Genomic DNA, 23,476 nt, shown 5'->3' with positions numbered 1-23,476 from the left:
CTATTGACAATTTGTTCTCCCCCAAAGAAGTAGAAATCGCGATTAGCTCCGTGAAATGTGGGAGAGCACCAGGGTTAGATGGGATACCCCCGGATATCTTCAAGCACGATATGACGAGATGGGTGAGGTATATCTTTTTAGTAGCAAACGCCCTAGCCAAGGGGGGGGTGGTCCCCGACCTTTGGAAAGGTGCAATCATTATTCCCATTCACAAGAAGGGAGATCGTTCACTCCCTGCCAAGTATAGGCCCATAAGCCTAATAGCAACTATGCAAAAAGTAGTGGGGAGAATGGTTGCAAACCAGCTTATGGACTGGGTCGACGACAACAACGCCCTTTCTCCATACCAAGCTGGATTTAGGCGAGCAACCAGCACCATCGACCAGGTTTTCCGCTTCACCATACTGCCGTGGAAGACGGTTTTACTAGGAAGAGGCTGCCTGTATGTCGCGTTTGTCGACCTGCGGGCGGCTTTTGATCTAGTCCCCAGGTTTAAGCTATGGTTGGTCTTGCAAAAGCTGGGAATTCCTGTTAATCTGCTCACACTAATTATGCGTCTACATGAATCCAATTTCGCAAGAGTCCAGTGGGGTGGGAATGGCGAGTCAACTTCGGACTTCCCCGTGGAAAGGGGTGTCCGACAAGGCTGTTCCATGGCTCCCTTACTCTTCTCATTATTTATTAATGGGATTGTCAAGCGTATGTTGGAAGCAAGCGTAGAAGCTCCTTCGTTAGCGGACGACAGGGTCCCGATCCTGATGTTCGCTGACGATACCCTGATCTTGTCAAAAACCCCTGCAGGGCTGCAACGTGCATTAAATATTTTTGATATTTTTTGCACAGAGCATGGTCTAGAAGTAAACGTGGGGAAAACGAAACTAATGGCCTTTACCCCACGCCGTAGAATCTATCCCAAGGTAACCCTAAATAATAGCAAGTTAGATACTGTTAAGGAGTTCACATACTTAGGGGCACAGATAGCAGAGGGCGCTGGTTGGTCGCATCATTTGGAAAAAGTGGCCATAAAACATCAACAGCTTTCAGGTGCTTTGAGGGGAGAACACCGCAAATCCAAGACAAAACCGATTAAACCCGCACTTATAGTGTATGATGCAAAGGTCTTAGGTGCCACCTTATATGGTGCGGAGTTATGGGCTTGGGACAATCTTGCGGCCCTACAGACATCTGAGAACAAGTTCCTCAGAGGGATTACAGGCCTTCCACAGAGCACCCCCCTAATACCGCTGTTCCTGGAGTTGGGTAGACGCCCAATTAGCGACAGAGCGCGATTGCGCCCTGTTCTCTACTGGAGACGTCTTTGGACAACTCCAGAGATCAGACAATATGCAGAGGGTTTCCTTTGGATAATTAAGGAAGACATCTTCCACAAGATAAAATGGCTTAAAAATTTAAGGGCCATGATAATTAACCTGGGGTTTTCCAATCTATGGAATAACCCAGTGGAAGAAGTCTTCCCAAGCAAAGAGGACCTCAAATCACAATATTGGGATTGGGTGGGCGGTAATCTGTTGAAAGACGTTAGGTCTGACTCTATGGCGGGTCGCTTCCTGGAGACAAAAATTTGTCCTATCCTAGAAAATTATTGGGATACTATTATGGTACCAATGGATAGGAAGCTAGTCTTCCAGCTAAGATCCGGTTCTATTCCCTTAAAAAACCTAACGGCAGGTTGGCAGAGGTCGACCAATAGGTTTTGCCCAGTATGTGAAACAGCTGTGGAGAGTGTAGGCCATTTTCTATTTGTATGTAAAGCCTACTCATCACCCAGGAGAGTATGGCTTACACCTGTATGCAAAAACCTGGGGACACGTGACAGTGCAGTGGCTTTAAGAATTTTGTGTACAACAACTCAGGAATCGATAGTTATTGGGGTTGCTAAATACTTGGGGTGGGCCTGGGCAATCAGGCGACGATTTCTGGGGGGGATCAGTTAACCAGGTTTTCCTTTTATTGTCTAAAAATTTAAAACTATTTTGTCAAATGTAAATTTTTTTATGATAACATTGTATGAGCTGCACAGAATGCCTATATGAATTTATACTTGTAAATGTTATGTTTTTATTCTGTAATGTCAATTTTACGCTGTGCTTTTATGAGAAACAATCTCGAATAAAGCTTGTACAACAACAAATACATAAGGTGATATTCTATACCGACGGCTCTGGAAGTCCTAGGTTTGAGGCTCAGCACGGAGGTCAATGGGTAGAAAGGACTCCACCTTAATATTCAAAATGCTTCTGTATGTCAAAATGGTTATAGCAGTAGACTTCATTAGTAATTTGTTCTTTAAAGTATTTGATACAATGGTAATGGAACGTATCACTGCATAATTAGGCAAGTAAATAATTAGAATTCTGAACATATGCCTCCCTAAGACACTGCAACCAAACACTGAGGATAGATAGATAGATAGATAGATAGATAGATAGATAGATAGATTTTGAATACACAATTACTTAAACTCATTGCAATTGATTGCATAAGAACAATTTAAAAAACACTTTTTCCATCATTCCATAAAAGCTTATGTCAATTTATGGACCTATTACTCTAAAGCATTAAAGGCTCTTTGATCGAGGCATTTTTTTCTGCTGAAGTTGTACTAGCAGAAATGTGTACTGGTTATATGTGTATTGTAAGAGGGCATGGTAAAAATATGCAGCTGGTCGGTCTCTATTACATGCAATGTATAATCAAATACCTTCCATCCGTTTCAAATTTCAATAAAACAGAGTTTAAAAATGTACTGTGTATATAATAATAATTTAACACCGATTTGCATAATTGATGTCCTTACCAGTATCTGTGCATCTTCTAAAAGCTGACATTGTACATGGAGCACAAAAGCTTCAAATTTCAATACAGCATCACCACAGGAGTTCTGAAGAGCTGCTACCTAAAAATACAAGAGTATTTATATGTAAAATAGAAGAACCACAATATTATACTAGAGGAAAATAAGCGGTAAAATGCAGCATGGTGAAAACAGCACTGCTCTTTTACAGCTTACTTATATATATAGTATGGAAAAAAGCTGAGAATCAAACCATGTGAGTAATATATACAAAAAAGTTAACTGAGTATCAAATGATTCCAGGACCGCAATGAAGAAGGCAGTTTTTGCGGAAGTTTTTATATTTTTCAGACAACAATTAATTGCAATTAAGGTCTAAGAGATCTTTAATTAGCTGCTGTCCCATGCTTTCCCCTTGCATGTAGGCTGTCAGGCTCTGCACAGTCCCAGGCAAATGTGGAGAAGTGTGGCTCACTGGTTAGAGCAGGCAGACCCTGAAGCAGAGGTCAGACCCGGGACCAGGGTTCAATTCCCGACGCGGCAGGGTCTTGAGCTCAAATGTCCATGGACTCGATAATTCTCGCTTCGGTGCCTGACCTAATCATGAGTTCACACTCTGCAACTCTGGGCATTAAGCTTGCTTAATCTCCACAACGGCCCCCCGCGGCGGGATGCCTGGCTTTCACCTTGGGGATGCCCTGTAGGGGCTATCTCACAGGGAAAAGCCAGGACGGATTCCCAAGGCAAGCACAGAGATACCCCTTCGGGGGTCGATTCAGGCGCTATATAAGAAACATAATAATAATAATAATAATGTTCATTATATGTGCAAAACATGCATAATTCATGCAATTTCGCAGAAAGCAAATTATACAAAATTATGCAAGCGTATAGTGTTGGACTCTACTTTTGCTGCGGGGACTGGATCAAGTACAAAAGGTCTTGCGAAACACTGGTTTTGATAGAAAATGTGTCACAGGAGACATTTTCTCCTCAAGTCTGCTTGCTGGTACCTTGAGTGCCTTTTGAATGTGATGGATACCCTCACATTCAATTTTCACTCTTGATACCTAGAAGTGTATTTAGCAAAATGTGCGCATTATTTTGCAAAATTTCCCAAAATTCCACATAATTAAAAAAAGAAAAATGAAGGCAACTTTGCATATCAGCAGCTTTGTGCCTTTCCAACTTGTTCGAGTGGGCATGTGTTGAAACATGGCAGGTTCTCTCAGCAATTCTGTGGCTTCATGCTGCTCTAAAACTTTTGTGGTACTCTGTTGATCATACATTTGCACATGGAGAAGAGATGTCCTGAATATATTAAACCTGCAAGTCCCACATACCTTTAGACACAAGAGGGGAAAAAACATTTTTGTTAGATGTGCAGGCGGTGTTGCATATTATAAAATATCTACTTGCTCAACAGACTAGATGCTTCAGAAATTTTATCCTGTAAAATAAAACACCTCTCCCATGTGACAAATTGTAGCAGCATATTCCCTTGATTAGAGCTTTAATAATAAAATCTTTGATTTTGTTATTTTGTTGGTTGACTGGGGTGTGAGCCCTGGTCAAGCAACAGCCATAATCCCTTGCCAAGTGAACCTCAACCACTATATTAACCTGGGTTTAACGTTGGTTAGCTTAGAACACAAGAAGTCAGGCTTAACTTAGAGGCAGTGTGTAAAGTATTTATGCAACACAAACAGTAATAAAGCGAAAACACAACACAATAAAAATTCCAAACCTGGTTAGAAACAGACATTATATTTTAATACATTATTTGACACTAAAATGACCAAAATCCAATAAGTAGAACCAGAGTTATGAATGTTTAAACAATTAAGTGAAAATTGCATCAAAAAGCCCTAACCAACAATAAAGGGATATCTGGTCACGCTGGACCTGGACAAAGTCAAAAGTTCAGGCTAACCGCGATGGAGCGCGGGCGGCTACAGGGACCAAATTGGGCCAGCTGAGTAAAAGTACCTTACTCCGGGTTGTGTTGATGTTGAGGATCCTGTTGATGACAAATATGAAGAGTGCTGAGAGGCGATGAGTTGACGTTGATCCACGTGGCGTTGTGCTGGTCCTGGGCATGCAACAGCAACAAGGTGTCGATTCAGATGAGCGTGTTGCTCCGATGCGGATATTGAACATCATTGTTGAGGCTGTGATCGGCGGAAATACAAGGATGATTGTTCAGTAGCGTGTTGCATAGTGTTGGTTCCAAAGGCAGAGCTGAGTCTCCGAGCCACGCAACAGGATCGATGTGCAGGTTCTGGTCCACACAACAGGGGCAATGCCTTGGTGCTGGTCCACGCAACCAGGGCAATGCACTAATTACGATCAACACAATATCAACAATGCATTGAAGCTGACCCATGCAGTGGTAACGATGCACCAGTTCTGTACTTCGCAGTTGTTGTGATGTGTTGGTTCTGATGGACAAGCACCATAGGCCCACTTCCAAGGGTCCAGGACTGGGGTGGCACCACTTGGCAGGGCAGACTCACAGATGGTCCAGGTGCTGAAGCAGGATGGTTGGAAGTCTTTTATGTTCCTGAGACTTGAAATCAGGAGACCAGTCCGTTAGCCCTTGGAGTCACTATGGGTTCAAGTGATGTAGGTTCAGTCCTTCTCACCTAGGCAAGGAGGGAAGCAGGTTAGCACAGCAAGAAACCAGTTCTTTCACAGCAGCTTTCCAGCAGAGTGACAGTCCTTCCGCAGCACAGCAGTCCTTCTACCTGGCAGAGTTTCCACAGGTTGAGAACTGAACTAAAAAGGTAGGGTCAGAGGTCCAGTTCTTATACCCAGTGGTGCTTGTGAAGTTGGGGAGACTTCAAAGAAAGGTCTTTGAAGTGCACAAATGTCCTCCCTTACTGCCTTGCCTCCAGTCTCACTACAGGGATTAAGCAGTCCTTTCTGTTTAAACAGGACACAGCCTATTCAGGTGTAAGTGTGAGTCTGTGCCCAGCTGCTCCCTCTCTTGCTCCCAGGATGGCCATCAAGCCACATCTAAGCTCCCATTGTGTGTGGCTGTCTAGAGGTAATACATAAAGGCCAGCTGTCACCCACTCCAGACATGTGATCAAAGACAGGCTGCAGGCACATAAGGCTAACAGAAGGAGAATGTCAACTTTCCAAAAGTCAAGGAACAACCAAGGGCCTTGACTCCACTCAGAAAGGCTGGGCCAATGATACACAAACCATAACAGATGCCAGTACTGAGTTTTATGAATTTTAAAATATTTGTAGAGCGCACGATTACCAAGCGGTTTCTTGGCGCTAGGGATGCAGACCCAGGGGGCAGGAGGTGGGCCGCTAGTTTGGGAAGGCTTGGGAAAAAAGGAAGGGTTTAAGAGCTTTTCGAATCTAACTTATGAGAGGAGAACCTGAGGGAAAAGGTAAGGGTATTCCAAAATAAGGGGGCGAGGGTGGAGAATTTCATACCTCCCAATTTCTTCCTCCTGAATCGAGGAACCGAGAGGAGGAATTGGGAGGAGGAGCGCAGCTCTCTACAACGGAGATAGGCCTTGATTTCTGAATTAATAAATGCAGGGGCCGTTCCAGCTCGGGCCTGAAAGGTGATACAGCCCATCTTAAAGAGGGAACGTTCCCGAATGGGAAGCCAATGTAAGGCTTTGAGCAGCGGGGTGACGTGATGGGATTTGGGAAGGTTATAGACAAGTCGGGCGGCCTGATTTTGAACCAGCTGAAGTCTCCGTAAATCATAAGCAGGGATACCAGAGTATAAGGCGTTGCAGTAGTCGATGCGGGATATGACTTTGGCTAAAAGAATAAGTTTAAGGGCGGAAGTGGAGAAAAAGCGTGAAATCTTTCGGATAGTGCGGAGAATCAAGAAGCAGGAAGAGACAACAGAGCTAATCTGGGAGTGCAAGGTGAGAGGATCATTCAATTTTATGCCTAAAGTCTTTACTGAAGAAGAGGGGACAGGAGGAGAACCCAGGGAAGAATAAAGGGTTCCAGGGACTGGAGCCCCCACCTGTAAGGACCAGTTCGGTTTTGTCTGGATTTAACTTCAGGTGGTGTGATTCATCCAGTCCCTGATGAAAATCATAATGGATTGAAAATTATAAGTGGAGTCTGGGGAAGAGGAAAAATTAAAAATAAGCTGGAGGTCATCGGCGTAGTTATACACTGTGACCTCCATTTGCTGTAATGCATAAACAAGAGGGAAAATATACAAATTAAACAACAGGGGAGACAAGGAGGAGCCTTGTGGTACCCCGCATTGAACCTTGCGGGAGGGTGCAGAGAAGTCGGCCAGGTGAACGGCCTGAGTACGGTCCCTCAGGAAGGAAGAGAGCCAAACCAGGGCCGATCCCCTGACACCAGCCGCCCTGACACGGGTGAGCAGGATGGAATGGTCAACCGTGTCAAAGGCGGCGGATAAGTCAAGAAGGACCAAGGCCTGGGGCAGATTGGTATCCATTCCCTCTCGGAGTTTGTCCATAACAGAGAGGACTACCGACTCCGTAGAGTGCCTAGGGCGGAAGCCTGCCTGACACAGGGCTAACCTGCCAGTTTCCTCAGCAAAGGCACTGAGCACTTTGGTGACATGTTGCTTCAGTATTTTACCTAAAAAGGGAAGGAGGGAGATGGGGCAATAATTGGCCATAGAGGTGGGGTCTGCACCGGGTTTCTTTAAGATGGGAATTATAGTAGCAAATTTGTGAGATAGAGGGACGATGCCCTGAGCAAGGGAGGTGTTGAGAAAGGTAAGAGAGGGCAAAGGACAGGCCAGGTAGATTTGTCTAAGGAATCGTGCAGGGCAGATGTCCAAGGGAGACCCGGACTTGACCCTTAGAAGTAGGTACAAGAACAGCTCCCTGTTCAAAGGGGGAATGCAATCAAGAAATAACTGGTTAGGCGGAGGCTGAGGGTCGGAAAAGGAGGGGGAAGGGAGTGAGATGTTGGACTTGATAGTAGTAATTTTCTCAATAAAAAAATTATTGAGCGAGTCGCAGAGGGCCTAGGAAGGGGAAGGTTTGAGAGTGGCTCTATCAGAGAAAGCTAGGTCCTGTACAATAGAAAAAATTTCTCTTGGTTGGTTTTAGTCGGAAAAGACTTTCAAAGAGAAATAATTGGTCTTGGCAGAGAGAATGGCTTTCTTGTATTGATTGAGCAGTGAGGTATATTTTAGTTTGAGTGTAGGGCAGTAGGCGCTCCTCCAGGCGCGCTCAGCCTGCCGAACCGCAAGTTTCCTCTCTTTGAGATCAGCGTTGAACCCCCCTATTCGCGTCATTGGCGCGCCTGGTCGTAACGCGTCTCAGAGGGGCTACTTGGTCACATACACTAGCAAGCTACTTATTGATAGTGTCTGCTTGAGCAGAGGAGGAAAGATCTTCAATGCAGGGAGTTGAGGCAGAGAGAGAAGAGCAGAGGGAAACCATATCGACATGGTTCCAATTGCGCGCCCAGGTGTTCCTAGGAAGAGGGGGTCTTTTAACAAAAGTGGGGTGTAAGAGGAAGGAAACTAAAAAGTGATCGGACCAGGAACAAGGGGTAACTACAGGGGAAGTGACGGGCAATTAAGTGACCAAACCTGGTCCAAGATGTGGCCGTGAATCTGGGTAGGGGTATGGACATGGGATAGAAAGTTGAGGCTATGAAGAGATTCCGAGAATTCTCTAGATATTATGGTCCTCGGCAGGATCTGAAGGCCAAAAATTAAAGTCCCCTAGCACTAGAACGGAGGAATGGTTCACAGCTAGGGTAGCCAATAGTTCCTGTACAGCGGGAATAAAATGAGGCATAGGTTGGGGGGGACGATACATAAGCAAACAGGTCAGGGGCGTTTGGAAGGAGGCAGAGCGGACGACTAAATAGTCGACCGATGTGATGGAGGGGGACGATAGCAACTGAAAATGAAGTTCAGATCGAACAATCAGAGCAACGCCACCACCAGCTTTCCCCGTGGGTCGGTCAACGCGGAGAGCATAGTAGGATGAGGGGAGGGCAGCTAAAATAAGAGGCAGAGAATCAGGTCTCTGTAAGAAACAAGAGGTCTGGTTTGTGAGTGTCCAGTAAAACAAATAGTTCGTGGTAGTGCTTAACAGCCGATCTGGTGTTAACTTTGAATTAGAGGCCAATGTAAATTTATCAATGGTCTCAACAAAAGGTGAATTTCTCCAAATTGTTTTTATTTTCAAACCTTATTTTTCATATACATTAAATACAGTCACAAAAAACATAACTCACATATAGACAAAATACAACCATACAAGACCTATTGTTATATCAATTGTTACTTCATGTAAGACACCCCACACATTCAATCCTTTCTCACATCCGTTTCACATTAACAGCTGATTCATAACCCACTGCACACATTCATCCAGAAGCCCACGTGAGAAACCCAATTCAATTTACAGTTGTAAGATAGCGCTCCCCCCGAAGGAAGGCTAAAGCGCACCCCGTAAACCCACAATAGAAATCTTTGAATCAATTGTAATGCACCACACTATAATCAACACTGTTAAACACCAAACTATATGTGCATTATTGACAACCACTTAAATTGGAATGTTTTTGCTTGACTTAAGGGGGAGCAAGGTTGACGCATTTTGAACCCTGTAATTGTTTGCGCTCTCCTCAGGACCATCAAAATCTATAAAACACAAAAAGAACAAACATTCTCTTACTGCTCAGAACCATGAATTGTGTAACCAAAGTGAGAACGCACCCCACTATGCAGCTACTCTTGCAGCGCATCTAAAAATAAATAATCACAAAAAATGAAATAAACAACTCAACTGTAAATCAATCAGAGTAGACCATGGTTACGACACATGGGTGAGTGGCCATATTCATACCTGGACTTACATGGTTGTGACGGCCACTTTCTGAAATCAGGGGAACAAGAGCTTCAAAAATGCTGTCCCAGTCAATCCTGTAAATTAATCTGTGGAGTGGAAAAAACTTTCCAAAAGTGGCATTTTCAAAATTGAAATGATACATTCAACTTTGCCAGTAAATAGGATTTATCATTACAATTGCAAAGGTACCAAACATGACAGATCCACCTCCTCTCAACTAGGTATGACAGCTTATTAAATGTATTAGGGACACCCCATTGTTATCCTATGAGAGAGGTAGGCCTCGCAGTAGCACAACAACGAGTTTGGGACTTTTCTAACTACCAGGACATGTAATACTTAAAAGTGCATGTCCTTCCTTTTATTTACACAGCACCCTGCCCTGTGTGCTACCTAGGACATACCTTGGGTGACTTATGAATAAGAAAAGGGGAGATTAAGGTTTGGCAAGGGATTTTAAATCCCAAATCAACATGGCAGGGGATTACTGCATTCAGGCTGCAATGGCAGGCCTGGGACATGTTTTAGGGAGCTACTTAAGTGGATGGCACTATAGATGCTGCAGGCAATTGATTTAGAGGTCCTGTGTACATGGTATACCACTTTACCATGGACTAAGAAGTAAATTAAATATGCCAATTGGGTATATGTCAAACAAACCATGTTTATGGATGTGAGCACAAGCACTTTAGCACTGGTTAGCAGTGGTAAAGTTCACAGAGGCCTACGGCCAAATAAAAAAGAATTCAGCAAAAGTGAAGGTAAACAGGCAAAACTTACTTTTAATCATTCACATGTTTTCTAGAAATGTCATTATAAATAAACTCAGATTATTTTGGCGACCAAGTAGCTTCGTTGACACTTGAAGATTAGGGAGCTTACTCCTAATTTAACAAGTGAAGTAGCACTTGCTCTGCACATTTGTTTTTAATACTGGTGTGCACTGAACATGATAATATAATGTTTCAGAGAAATGGCATTGAAGGTTATCCTCAAAAGTGCAGTATAATTCAGTAACACTCTTTGTAATATTTGTTTTTTTTGTCCAAGATGAAAATATTTGGGGTACATTGTGGTTTGAAAGCAAGCAAACTGCACACAAGTTTAGAAAAAAGGGTCTGCAACCATCATCCATTTTTATCAAGTTAATATTTTTAATATATGGTTTGCTCTCAAAAGTAAATCACCAATCTTGCTTCCATTCTTTTGCACATGTTTTTCATAAATTAAAGGAGAACCCTCTAAACATTATAACTAGCCACAATCTTACAATTTGCAAATGTGCACACATTCTTTTATTGGAACCACTGACATTAATGCAGGCTAAACTTATATCTCACTGTGCACCTTCAAAACATCTTATAGATATTGCTGAATATCATGCCTTAGCAGAAGTCAATCATTGTTTCTACAACAATACTTGTGGCACTTTAAACTGTAATTGACAGTGTTGGTGCTGCAGGGCATTGAGCCCCCATCTCCAGTGTACACAATAAAAATGCATTCTTGTCGTTGACCCCAAACAAAATTGGTCGGGTATTGAGTGATAACATTCCACATGGATGTTGTAACCTGACTTCTAAGATACCTTCTCTGTCTTTCCCCTCCTTACAAAAATCTTGAGGAGATTGCCCACTTTCACCCTGTAGGCTTCCCACTCTTAACAGTCTTCAAGCCCAATGCTAAAATGCATAGATGTTCCACCCCCCACAAACCCCTCTTGGGAATTTATTCTCAGCTTCCATCATATCACAAACACATAACTTATTGTTCCTGTAGAAGTCCCAGCTTTTACAAGTAAATATTCTGCATTGAATACACCCAAACGCCAATTTCATGTGTAGCAAACTCAGGAAGAAATACTACTTTGTCATATCCCAAAAGAGAAGAAAATAGTGGAAGCCTACTTTTTCCTAGATGCTTTTCATCAGGTCTCAAAGATGGAGGAACTTTTGAAAATTCTTAAAACCTACAGTTGGCCTAATCTCGATAAACATATTTTATTCACATCCTTGATGGATGATAGCATAATCTATTTCTAAGAGACACCTAGTAGGTTTCATGTGTTTATTGAAGGCCAGTGGTGGATGCATAAATGATGCAAGCGGTGCCCAAAACAGACATTAGCAGTTTCATTCACTAATTTAGTGCACAGTATCACGTAGACAGACTAAGCTATGCTGTTGCATCCAGAAATGCTGCTATCCATGAACTTCCTTCATAAGACTTGTTTTCTTCAAAAGAGGGTAGCAGATTCTCCGCCTCCCAACTAGTGAACACCACTGTTCCTAAGAGGGCACAATAAACTTGTTCAGACTAGTCAGCTTCCGGCTTTCAAACCTTTTCCCCCCCTCCCTGGTATAAAATACCCTGCCCAATGAGGTTTGTGCTGCAGAGTCGTTCTCCCCTAATTCGGTCTTCTGTTCCCTATCACCTTCTCATCTTGGCTGGGTCTGTGATGTTATACCCAGCTTCAACTTTTCTAAAGCTAGAGTAATAACCAGGTGACCTGAGTTCCTGAAACCTCTTCTTCTTATACGAAATGCCTTGTGGACTTTAATGGTGGCAGGCGTGCTGGTCTCCTCCATTTCAGTGAATGCCCGTCTGAATAACCTTGCCACTAATCCGATCAACCCCTTATCCTCCTGGTTTCGCTCTATCCAACAGTGAGGCACCGAGGGCAACACTGCCATCACCACTATTCATTAGTCAGTTAGCAGCGTACTGAGAAAGAAACGGCTGACAACAGCGCAGTGGCTCACAAACTAAAAACCTGGTAAAAGAGAGAGCAATCATTAGAATAATGTCACTCTTGCAGCTGGCCTCAATGAAGGAGGGAAAACTACCTTCAGGATTAGAGGTCCAGATTGAGAGCTTGTTGCCATGGGAGCAGTTCCTCAGACACAAAGGTCCATAGTGCATGCTACTAGTGCAAGAGTGGGTTTCCACACTTCCTGAGTGCACCACCTATGTAGGTACAGTGAGGTTGATATCTGCCCTTGACAGGTAAGGATTGAAAGAGGATGTCTTGTCTAGGACTTGGCAACAAACTCATTTTCTGAAATCTTATATTCACCTCTTGACTCCTCATGTTAATCAAGTGCAAAACACTAAGCAGCATGAACAGTGTTCTTTAACAGCATAAAACCTGGGTGGTTTATAAAGAGCACGTTAAAAAATTTAGATTAAGAAATCAAACTGCCAAATTTACCTTAAGGAGGAAGTTGCAAAACGTGTCCACTAAGGTTTAGCCACACCAAGAGAAAGTAGAGGTTCCTTTGATTATAAAATAATTTACATATTCAGAGATTCATTTTTTTAATTAATTACAGAGACGAGCTTTGTAACAAGGTAATAAATACATATATTTAATATAAATTTGGGCTTCCTAACTTTATGTTGTTGCCTTGCTTCAACCTAGAGTACAGCATTCAGGAGAATACCGGGCAGTTACATAGACCACAAGTATGTAAAGTGATATTTCTTAGCCAAGAAGCACATGTTTTGTTCAATAAATATAAGTAGTAAGGTGGGCTTCATCTTGGAGGTTTTATAACAGCCAGTACAACACACCAAAGCAAGAACATAATGCTTTAAAAAGCACTTACAATGAAAATCCACCTGGTGATAGGGCAAGCAGAGACACCCAGCGCCAAGCACTAACAGGTTTGACCTTTATGCGGTATGTGGACTGCACAAATGCATCCACTACAAACATGAAACATTTTAGTTTTGCAGTTTGCGTACTAGTTAATAAGCACAAACCTAAATATCTGAAAAATGGCTGCTACAGAAAAAAGATTGCGTTCTTTGCTACAACAACCATTTTTCAGATGCTTTTATCAGCACTCACTCTACAGGATTTTCTGGCCGCTCGCCCATTTATCAAAAGTATGGCAGCCATCTTGGAGCGGAAACTATATCACAGTATGTAAGTACCATTCCAAGATGCTGACCGTGTTTATAATCAGTCGGCGAGTGGCACAGTAGCACAGGGGACAGAGGGCTGACAAAGACAACTCAAATATTGATGCTGTAGAAAATAAAACCCTCTCTTCTGTAGAATCCATATATTCAGATGCTTTTGTCTGGGGCTAACTTTAAACCAATTTGATGTGCCCCTGAACCCCATGTACCACACATTATGAGGTAAACCAAAGTCTGTACATTTTTACTCCTGCTCGGGCATTTTTTGCCCCAAATAAGTTGAAAGCCGTTTCGCTACGGGGACAAAAGCACTCCATGTACCGGTCTCCATAACCCTGGTACACCAAAGGCATCTCTCACCTTCCATAAGGATAAGAAGCACAGTCACTTGGACTGAGAAGTATAGCAATGGCACACCAAAACACAACACTAGCAACTTTCTAAGGGATCATGGTAACAGGGCACACCGTTTCGCTCTCTCATTCATACTTGTCCACAATAAGATAAAAAAAGAGACACAAAGAAAGTTTACAATGTTTATTTAAACTATCATGCTCTATTATACAACAAAGATGCCACAATTAGCAAATTAAAAATGTCAACAATATCATCAGCATGGTTAATGAACCATATGCGACTAAAAGCTCTGTCATGTTATCTGACAGATCGGCCTAACCTCTCCCATACTACTGAAGCTAAGAGGTTATATAATATAGATCTCTAGGTTTAGTGGCAGATTCCATACCTTAGGTGGATGTTCTACATCTCAGCTGATGCAGCACTTTCATCTCAGGGCCTTCACTCTGTGTGTGTATTTTTTCCAGAACCCATCTTCAGATTATGCTATAAAATGTAAGTGTCACTCTGTACTTTAATTTGCAGAAGAGGTTACTTGATTAGTTACAGATTCTGCAGATTGCTGCAGCACACTTGCTGGCAGGAATTCCTAAGCATCAATGTGCCCTAATCCAACTCTACTGGCTACCTGTACATAAGGCATTATGCATTGCTTTTAAGGCCGTGCATGGCAAATATTTTTTTTTAAAAATGTGTCCAGTACGTTCCACCCAGAGTGCTGCAGTCTGCATCTATGCACAATCTGGTTGTCCCTGTTTAGGAGAGACTATTAGGGTGGTAAAAGCTATGTGCTGGAACGCTCTGCCTAAACATTTGAAGACGTACTTCCCGGTTCTCTCCCAGGAAAAATCTTAAACCCAGGCTTAGTAATCTTTAGATTAGTCCTTTGTCATCCTTTCTTTCCCTTCTGCCGAACTGGATAGCACCAAGACGCCCTCGGGCAGATGTTGCGCTTTACAAAACTTATTTTAAGTGTGCTTCATTTCATTACATCTATCTGTTGTGCCACAGGTCAGAATAAACATCTATTTTATACACTCTTGCCCTTTACAAAACTCTCACCCTTTACACCTTAAATAACTGCAGACCATAATACTAAATGAGATCCTCACTATTAAGGCATTTAGTAATTATATTGTAAGATGGGAGGATCACATTATGCAGTTTCATTTTTTCACTCAGCACTTAAACACAACTACAATTCCACAGTCCTGTTCAGCAAAACAAGAAATGTAAACAGAAGATAACAACATCTCACTATAAATAGGGCAGTCCCATGAGTCACTGCCTCTTTCCTTGCTGCTGAGATCAGTTTTTTCTGAGTGGACAGCGGTTATATGTGTTCAATGCTGGGGCTTGAAGAGAACTTGTTTGGGGATTTCTACTTTGTAGCTGTTTGTTGATTACTGCTTGTAGATTGTGGGACTCGTGTGTTCTGAGAGAAGAGCTGGTTTATTATTAATGTTTTCTGCAGCTTGGAGGCCATTGTCAGTTTCAGTTTGCTTTGAGACCATAGCCAGATTCAGTTTTACTAGCATCAGTAGGAGACCAGTTTCAAATGCATTACCAGTTTCAATCGGACATGGAATGAGTGTTACTTTGTATGGCAGGAGACAAGCTTGAAGGGCATTGTCAGTTTCAATTTGACTTAAAGAGTGTTACTTTATATCAGGGAATATTGTCAGTGTTAGTCTGGCTTGGGAGTCTTCCTCTGTATCTGAACGCATTTGCAGAGACACTGTTCCCCTACCATTTCACCTCCGTTACATTGTATTTCTGTTGAAATAGGCCTGTTTAAAAACAAAGTGTGTGGCCTAGGAGTGAAGTTTTGGGTTAGGACTCCTTTGAAATTGTAAGATTTCCGGGAAATCTGAATTTTATTTTATTTTCTATATTTTTATTTTTCAAATGTTTATGTATGCATTTTATGTAAAAGAAAGTTGTGACTAAAAGTGTACTGTTTTAAAAGATGTTTCTATACCATACTCTAACTTGCGTTTTGCTGTGTAACAAAAACAATACTGAAAATATTGCTAATATCCAGTGGTGTAAGGAAACCCCTGTAAGGAATGGTGAAGGGGCCCTCGCACTACCCAAACCGCACGCTGACAAGTTGAGGGGCCTATCTCTATGTGTGAAAGACTGCCCCCCCTCCTTCCGCAATGAGGGCCTGCAAGGGTCTCTGTCACGCCCCTCCTACTCACTGAAAATGAGGAAGAAAATAAAAAGATAATACATTTTGACACTTCAGTATCCACTTCTATAGGAAAACCAATGTATTCCTCTTTTAAAACTGTAGCCACTGGTATAAGAAACTCCGTGGCTACAGTGACAACAAGCTCATTGGCACCCTAGGAGTGGGGTAAAAAAAATACATTAAAAATAAGCACGTATTTGGGCAGAATCATGACCAGGTTCACAAGAATTTTGGCTTTGGTTAAATTCCAGATACTGATATGGATTTAAATACAGCTTGGTATGATTGGGATTAGAGTATGAATGGTGGTCATAATGGACAATTCAGTGACATTTCCAATATATATTTGGATAATACTATTATTTATACTATGATTAATATTATTCTGATCAGAATGTTAATGCTTAAACAGCAAAAAGGTTGAAAGCAAAGAAACGGCAATAGAAACAGGAGGCAGGGATCCCAGAAGAGGAGTTGATAGGAGCTGTTAATTCTCTCAGGGCAAGCTTTTGAGCATTTCAGGTCCTTTAATTATAATATGCTTGGATGAACAGGCTATGGATTATAATTAGCATTTTGATGCAGAGGTGGGATCCAAGTAGGCCCAGGGGGCAGTTAGCTTTCTGGGCAATGCACACCTGGGATTGTCTTACGAGAAGAGCAAATGATTGCTCTTGAGAATAGACCCTAAATAGGAGGAACACGAGGTTAAAAGTTCTATCCCATCTCTCTGCAAAAAGTAGTGGATGGAGTAGCCTGGTTTACACACAATTGGGAGTTGATATCAAAAAATCTATGGGTTTTGCGGACAGTGCAAAGGTACAGAGTGGTGATTTCTGTAGAGGTCCAGGATTTGTTGGCAAAAAAGGCAACAGAAAAGTGTTACAGACATCCCAGGGAATTTCAGCAATATTTTTCTAGTTCAGAACCAAAAAAAGTACAGGCATTTCAAAGTGGAAACAATCATCAGTCTTCGGGGCATCATACTTCCAGAAGACTAGACCTAAGGATGCCTATCTCACAGTACCAATATAACTGGAACACAGGAAATGTCTTCAACTTTAATGGCAAAGTCATGTTTTAAGGTTCAAATCCCTTCCATCTGGTCTGTCTACTGCCCCGTCGTGTTTCACCAAGCTTCTAAAGCCAGTTGCAACAACCCTCAGTTCTCAAGGGGTGAGAATGGTAATCTATCTGGATGGTAAATTTTTGGGCTAACAGAAGGATGTAGTAGTGAGCCAGAAACAGTAAGTGGTGGACTTGATTCAAGCTCTGGCATTTACAATTAATTTGGAGAAATCAGAAGCAATACACCTGAGCAGGATGTATTTCTAGGGGGAAACAACCGTTACAACACAACTATTACAACAGACTACTTTTACAACACAACCTCTATAACGCAGGATCCTTTACAACGAATGCCTTTACAACGCATGACATTACATCGCAGATGCTATTACAACGCATGCCATTACAACGTAAGTATAGGTAAGTATATCATTTTATTAAAACATTTACTTAATTAAAAAAAAAAAATTAATGAATTAAATATTATTAAATAAATATTAAAAAATAAATATAATTATTTATAAAAAAAGTACTTTAAATAAATTGAATAAATTAATTTAAGTAATTTTAATATTTATTAAAAAAAGTTCTTAAAAAAAATAATATAAGTAATTTTAACCAGTGTGTGCAAAAATATTTTTTAAGAGCAGGCAGTGATCCCAGGGACCACTACCTGCCCTTAAAAAATTAAACTGAAAAGTTTCATTTTTGTTTTTTAAAGGCAGAGGAAAACAGGCTGCATTTAAAAAAAATGCTTTATTTAAAAAGTAGTCACAGACATGGTGGTCTGCTGATCCCAGCAGGCCACCATTCCTGGGAGTGCTGGCCATTCCCAATAGGTTCCCAAATTGCAAGTGCCTAATGAATATTAATGAGGCATGCAATATGCGACCCCTTTGGGAATGGCTTACCCTACTATTACACCCTCCTGGAGTTAGAATAGTAATTTTTACCCCTACACTATCCAGCACTTACCCTACTATTACACCCCCCTGGAGTTAGAATAGTAATTTTTACCCCTACACTATCCAGCACTTACCCAACTATTACACCCCCCTGGAGTTAGAATAGTAATTTTTACCCCTACACTATCCAGCACTTACCCAACTATTACACCCCCCCTGGAGTTAGAATAGTAATTTTGACCCCTACATTAGCCAGAACTTACCCTACTATTACTCCCCCCTGGAGTTAGAATATTATTTTAAAACACCTACACTATTTAAAAGAAATATATATATATATATTTACAAATACATTTTAAATAATTTTTAAATTAATAAATAAAATTAATAATTACAAATTACATTTTTATTTAAAAGTATATACTTACCTATACTTACGTTGTAATGGCATGCGTTGTAATAGCATCTGCGATGTAATGTCATGCGTTGTAAAGGCATTCGTTGTAAAGGATCCTGCGTTGTAAAAATTGCGTTGTAATGGTATGCGTTGTAAAAGTATGCGTGGTAACGTCATACATCCATTTCTAGGGTTTCCTAGTGGACTTAGAGAAAGGCACCTTTCTCCTTTAGGATTTAAAGCTATACATCACCAGAAAGCGAGCTGAGAGGGGTGTTATCTCAGATTCAGATCTCACTCAAGGAACTGTCGAGGCTGGTGGGTCTCCTGTCTGCATGTATTCAGGTGGTCTTTTCAAGTCACTATTACTACAGAGCATTACAATGGTTCAGTCATTCAGAGATGGTTGCATTAGACCAGGAAGGAACAGCACAGGTGGTATGGTGGTTAGACCATTTAGAAGCTGGGAATGGATGAGCCATATTCTCCATTTTCCTGGATCTTGCTTTAGAGTTGTCAGATGCAAGTCTGTGCGTATGGGGGGGGGGGGTGGGGAGGCTGAGTCATCTTCTTGACTGGAGGAGGAAGGTCAGAGGAGTGATCAATGCACATAAATTGTTGGAGCTTGCAGGCACATTTGAAATCCAGAGTTTTATAAAACACCAGGCAAGGTATGTGGTGATCCTTCGTATGGACAAATTCACTGCAGTAAGATATAAACAATGGTAGGAACAAGGTCAAAACCTTTAGCGGAGTTGGCCAAAGCCTTGTAGGAGTTTTGCCCTCCAACAAGGATGTATCCTTTTAGCAGAGTATCACCCTGTGTGGGATAACAGGGTGGTGACTGGTGTTCAGGAAATCTGGATGACAGCAGAAAGTGAGAATTAGATGGGCAGGTGTTCAAAGCTCTGAATGAAGCATGGGGCCATTAGACAGATTTGCTCACTTTCAGACTAATAACTCAGCTAGGCCGTTTTTTAAGTGGAGACCAGATCCAGAAATCTTGGTGATGGATGCCTTTCTCCAGGATTGGTCCGGGAGGGAATCATTATGTCTTTCCTCCATTTGCCATGATCTGCAGATATTTGGCCCAGATTCACCAGCAATTCGGATCAGTAGGGGTAGTACCTCTTTTGTGGAATAGTCAGCCTTGGTGCCCGATTTTGTTGGTACTGTTCAAACACTGCCCAATTCATCTTCAAGTTTTCCCTCAACTGTTGAAAAGCCCTTTCGGTCCAGTTACAGCCAAATTGGTGTTGGTATGCACAAAATGCTAGGACTTTCGGAGTCAGTTTCCAACTAGCTGTCTGGGCTAGGGGCACAGTCAAAATGTATAAATTAGCATGGGAGACATGGAATGGCTGGTGTGCGGAGCTAGGCTTAGATCTAAGTTCAGCCGGTATTGATCTTCTTGGCACCCCTAGGAACAGCACAAAGTTATAGAGGACAATAAATGGGAATAAAGCAGGTGTATTGGCTGGTAATGAAAAGGTTGATGGGAAGACAGCGGGGGAACACCCATTTTATGTGTAGATCAGTAGAGGGTATAAAGTACATGGTCCCTCCTCAGGAGCGGCTGCTGCCCAAATAAAATGTCAGGGAGGTGAAATAATAATTAAAAGAACACTAAACTGCCGCTCCCAGCAGCCTCGGTGCTCCTCTTTTTCCCGAAGTCCATGGGCCAGCACAGGCTCCCAGACTCCCCACCCAATCTGGGTGCTGCTCTCAAGCCATTAACCAACATGAGAGCAGCCCCAGGATTGGTCTGAGCGGTCTGGTTAAGAGCTAACTAAAGGAGTGAGAGCCTGTGCCTTTTCTCCACCCGTAGGTATAATACAGCAGGACTGGAGAAATCTAAGAGCGCATGTGGGTTTGCCCATCCTAGGCCAGCCAGCCAAACTGACATGCACTCTTACAGTGCTGCTGTCTGTCCATGGAGGATAGCCCCATTCTAGACTCAGCAGCATCGGCTGTCAGTGAAAAATAAAATAATAAAAAAGGAATATCATTTTATTTTCCATCTGCAGTGGGGCGACGCTCCTCTGTCATTACGGAGGAGCCACACTGTCCCTCCTAAACCTAGGTATACCACTATATGGGATGGTAATCTAGATTTGCAGCTGTTTCAATCATGGGAATGATAATGACAAGTTGTCTTTGAAACTACTGTCAGTCAAAGGTGTATTGCCATTATGTCTGGTGCCCTTTAAGAGGGTTTCAGATGCTAGAGCATTGGATAGTAATTAATAGCCTTGTGGAAGCCAACGATGTCCGTATCTTCAACTATTTTGAGAAGGTGGGTTATGGATGTGATGGCTATGGCAGGAGTGGGGCACACAAGTAGTGGTGCTATGGCATCTAAAGCTTTGCGGGCTGGTGCGAAGTTGGAGGACATCATAAACAGGCCCGGACTGGCCGTTGAGGGCACCGGGCAATCCCCTGGTGGGCCGCATGGTTGGGGGCCGGTTTTGGGCCCCTGGGGCCGTTTTTGTTACAGGGTCGTTATGCTGCAAAAACGGCCCGGTAACAAAAACGGCCGAAAACCGGCCCTGTCACAGAGCGCGGTCGCACCTCTCCCCCCTCCCCTCTCCTCCCGAAGGGGGGGGGAGGGGGGCCGGCCGAGCACTTTGCCAGGGCCGGTTCTGGTTCCCAGTCCGGCCCTGATCATAAAGGCAGCACACAGCTCTATGGTGTCAACATTTAAAACAATTTACAGTAAACCAAAAAAACATGTTTCAGAAAGAGTTGTGAATATGTTTTAAAAATGCATAATGGGGCAGATGTACAACTGTCTTCTTACGGTAGCAATGAATTTGGTCCGCTTGTGACCGCAAAATTGGTTCTGGCCCATGCACAAACCATATTTTGCGATTCAGTAACTTATTACCGACTCGCAAAATATGGTTTCGACTCGCTATTAGGAAGGGGCATGCCAAAGGCGTCCCTTTCTAACAGAGAGTCTCACTGCAATGAATGATTGTTTTGCGGCCACAAAACACTTGCAGTTTACCACCTACTTCAAGTAGGTAGTAAACCTCTAGTAACCTTTGTGAGTGTGTGAAAAAATATTTTTTAAGAGCAGGCAGTGATCCCAGGGACCACTACCTGCCCTTAAAAAATTAAACTGAAAAGTTTCATTTTTGTTTTTTAAAGGCAGAGGAAAACAGGCTGCATTTAAAAAAAATGCTTTATTTAAAAAGTAGTCACAGACATGGTGGTCTGCTGATCCCAGCAGGCCACCATTCCTGGGAGTGCTGGCCATTCCCAATAGGTTCCCAAATTGCAAGTGCCTAATGAATATTAATGAGGCATGCAATATGCGACCCCTTTGGGAATGGCAAACAGTGTCTGAGACATTGTGTACATTCACTTTTGTAAGTCAAAATTCGACGCAATTTGCGACTCGCAAAAGTGAATGGTCGAACATCTGGCCCAACATGAGCCTCCCATCTTGTAATAAAATTGTGGATTATCGTAGCCAGTTATAACGTAGAGTACTGATTTTAATAAAGACAAGGGTGGTGAGTATTGTCCCACCACTGGTAGTTAATTTGCACGCCATGGGATTGTTGGAGTGAGTGTTTTTATTCAATTTAGTATAAGCCACAATCAATCAAAACAACGAGTAGAGATGGCAGGATCTCTTTGGGTCAAAGATACTTGTTCCCTGATGGGGAAGACTGTAGTCCATTTGGAGGAACGCAAGAAGCAAGAGGATCAAATGTGGTTGCTGTTGGGTTTTTGTTGTTATTTTTATTAGTTAGGTTTCAACATGGACTACATCATCTAAAGAGGAAGTGACTTGAGAGACTGCCCTATTAATAATGTAATGCTGTATTTATTTTGTGTTTATACTTGTTGTCTTGATGAACAGTATGGTGGGAATTGCAACTGTGTTTAAGCGATGTGGGAATAAACAGTGAGAAAAGAGGCTGCATAATACTCACCTCCCTTGTCTTTAATGAAATCAGGTCTCTCCCTCACAACTGGCTAGCAGAACCTGAAATTGTATGTCATGGCAGGTAAGCACAGATATACACATGCACATTAGACTATGCAAACACTAAAAGAAAATCAAGGGTAACAATCATCATAAAAGTTAACCAGAACTGCCAACCTAATTCAATTTAAACAGCGAGAAAAAACAACAGCAGAAAAACATCAAGAAAAGCAAGACCTACAGACACACAGTACCATCATTGTATGGTTTCGTTTGCACCAGCTTCAAATTATCAGCAACAATTTAAAAATCGAGCCAGTATATGTTTGGCATGGGTACACCTGAGTGTATGTGGAATAAATATTCTATTTGAGAAATCGGGTACAATGAATGGTGATACTGATTTTGACAAGAGATTTCTATGCAGACCTTCATAACAGAATCACATTTTTATAAGACACTTTGCCAAAAACATTTGCGCGCCAGACTAAACAGATACCAGGAAATGGTTCTGCTGGTAGAAAACATGCATTTATAGCAATCAAAGCGTCTGACCAAAAGGGTTTCTTTGGCAGGACAGCAAACCTAAATCTAGTTATCATTGTGGAATGCAGGCAACGTGCTATAATAAATACGTATATAAATGTGTGTTTTCAAGAATGTATGCATATTTGTGTAAACGTAAATTTAAACTACTTATGAATCCAGGTGTGACCAAAAAAACGCATAGTTGGAAAGATTACAATCCTATGCTTGATTAGTCTTGGGGATAGGATGGTCAAATGCTTCACGTGAAATAAACAGATTTATTTCGTAACATAAATACACACTAAGCATGTTGCGGAACGAGCCCACATCAATTTCACAGTGGTAAGCTCAGAGCTGGCAAAAATGTAACTCGTCCACATTTATGAAAAAAATTCAGAACCTTTAACTCTCTGAGAGAGACATTATCCAACTACCAATGCTAGAATATTTGAATAAATAGGATAGTCTTTATGTCTGGGTTGAGGGAGTATCAGCTCGGG

General features: G+C 42.1%; 1 protein-coding gene across 2 annotated transcripts in view; it reads right to left on the bottom strand.

Annotated features, from left to right (window-relative positions):
• The window catches only part of TYW3 (tRNA-yW synthesizing protein 3 homolog), a 112,488-nt gene that overhangs the window by 34,839 nt on the left and 54,173 nt on the right, over positions 1-23,476 (bottom strand). For both annotated transcript variants that reach the window (XM_086953872.1, XM_086953873.1), the window contains one exon: positions 2,819-2,917. In XM_086953872.1, coding sequence (XP_086809998.1) covers positions 2,819-2,917 — 99 coding nt within the window. The remainder of the gene's footprint in view (positions 1-2,818; positions 2,918-23,476) is intronic.

The sequence above is a fragment of the Lissotriton vulgaris genome, chromosome 1_1, assembly GCF_964263255.1.
Source record: "Lissotriton vulgaris chromosome 1_1, aLisVul1.2, whole genome shotgun sequence".
In the NCBI taxonomy this organism is placed as follows: domain Eukaryota; kingdom Metazoa; phylum Chordata; class Amphibia; order Caudata; family Salamandridae; genus Lissotriton; species Lissotriton vulgaris.
Note: the sequence above shows the minus strand (reverse complement) of the source record. Positions and strands in the feature narration are given on the sequence as shown.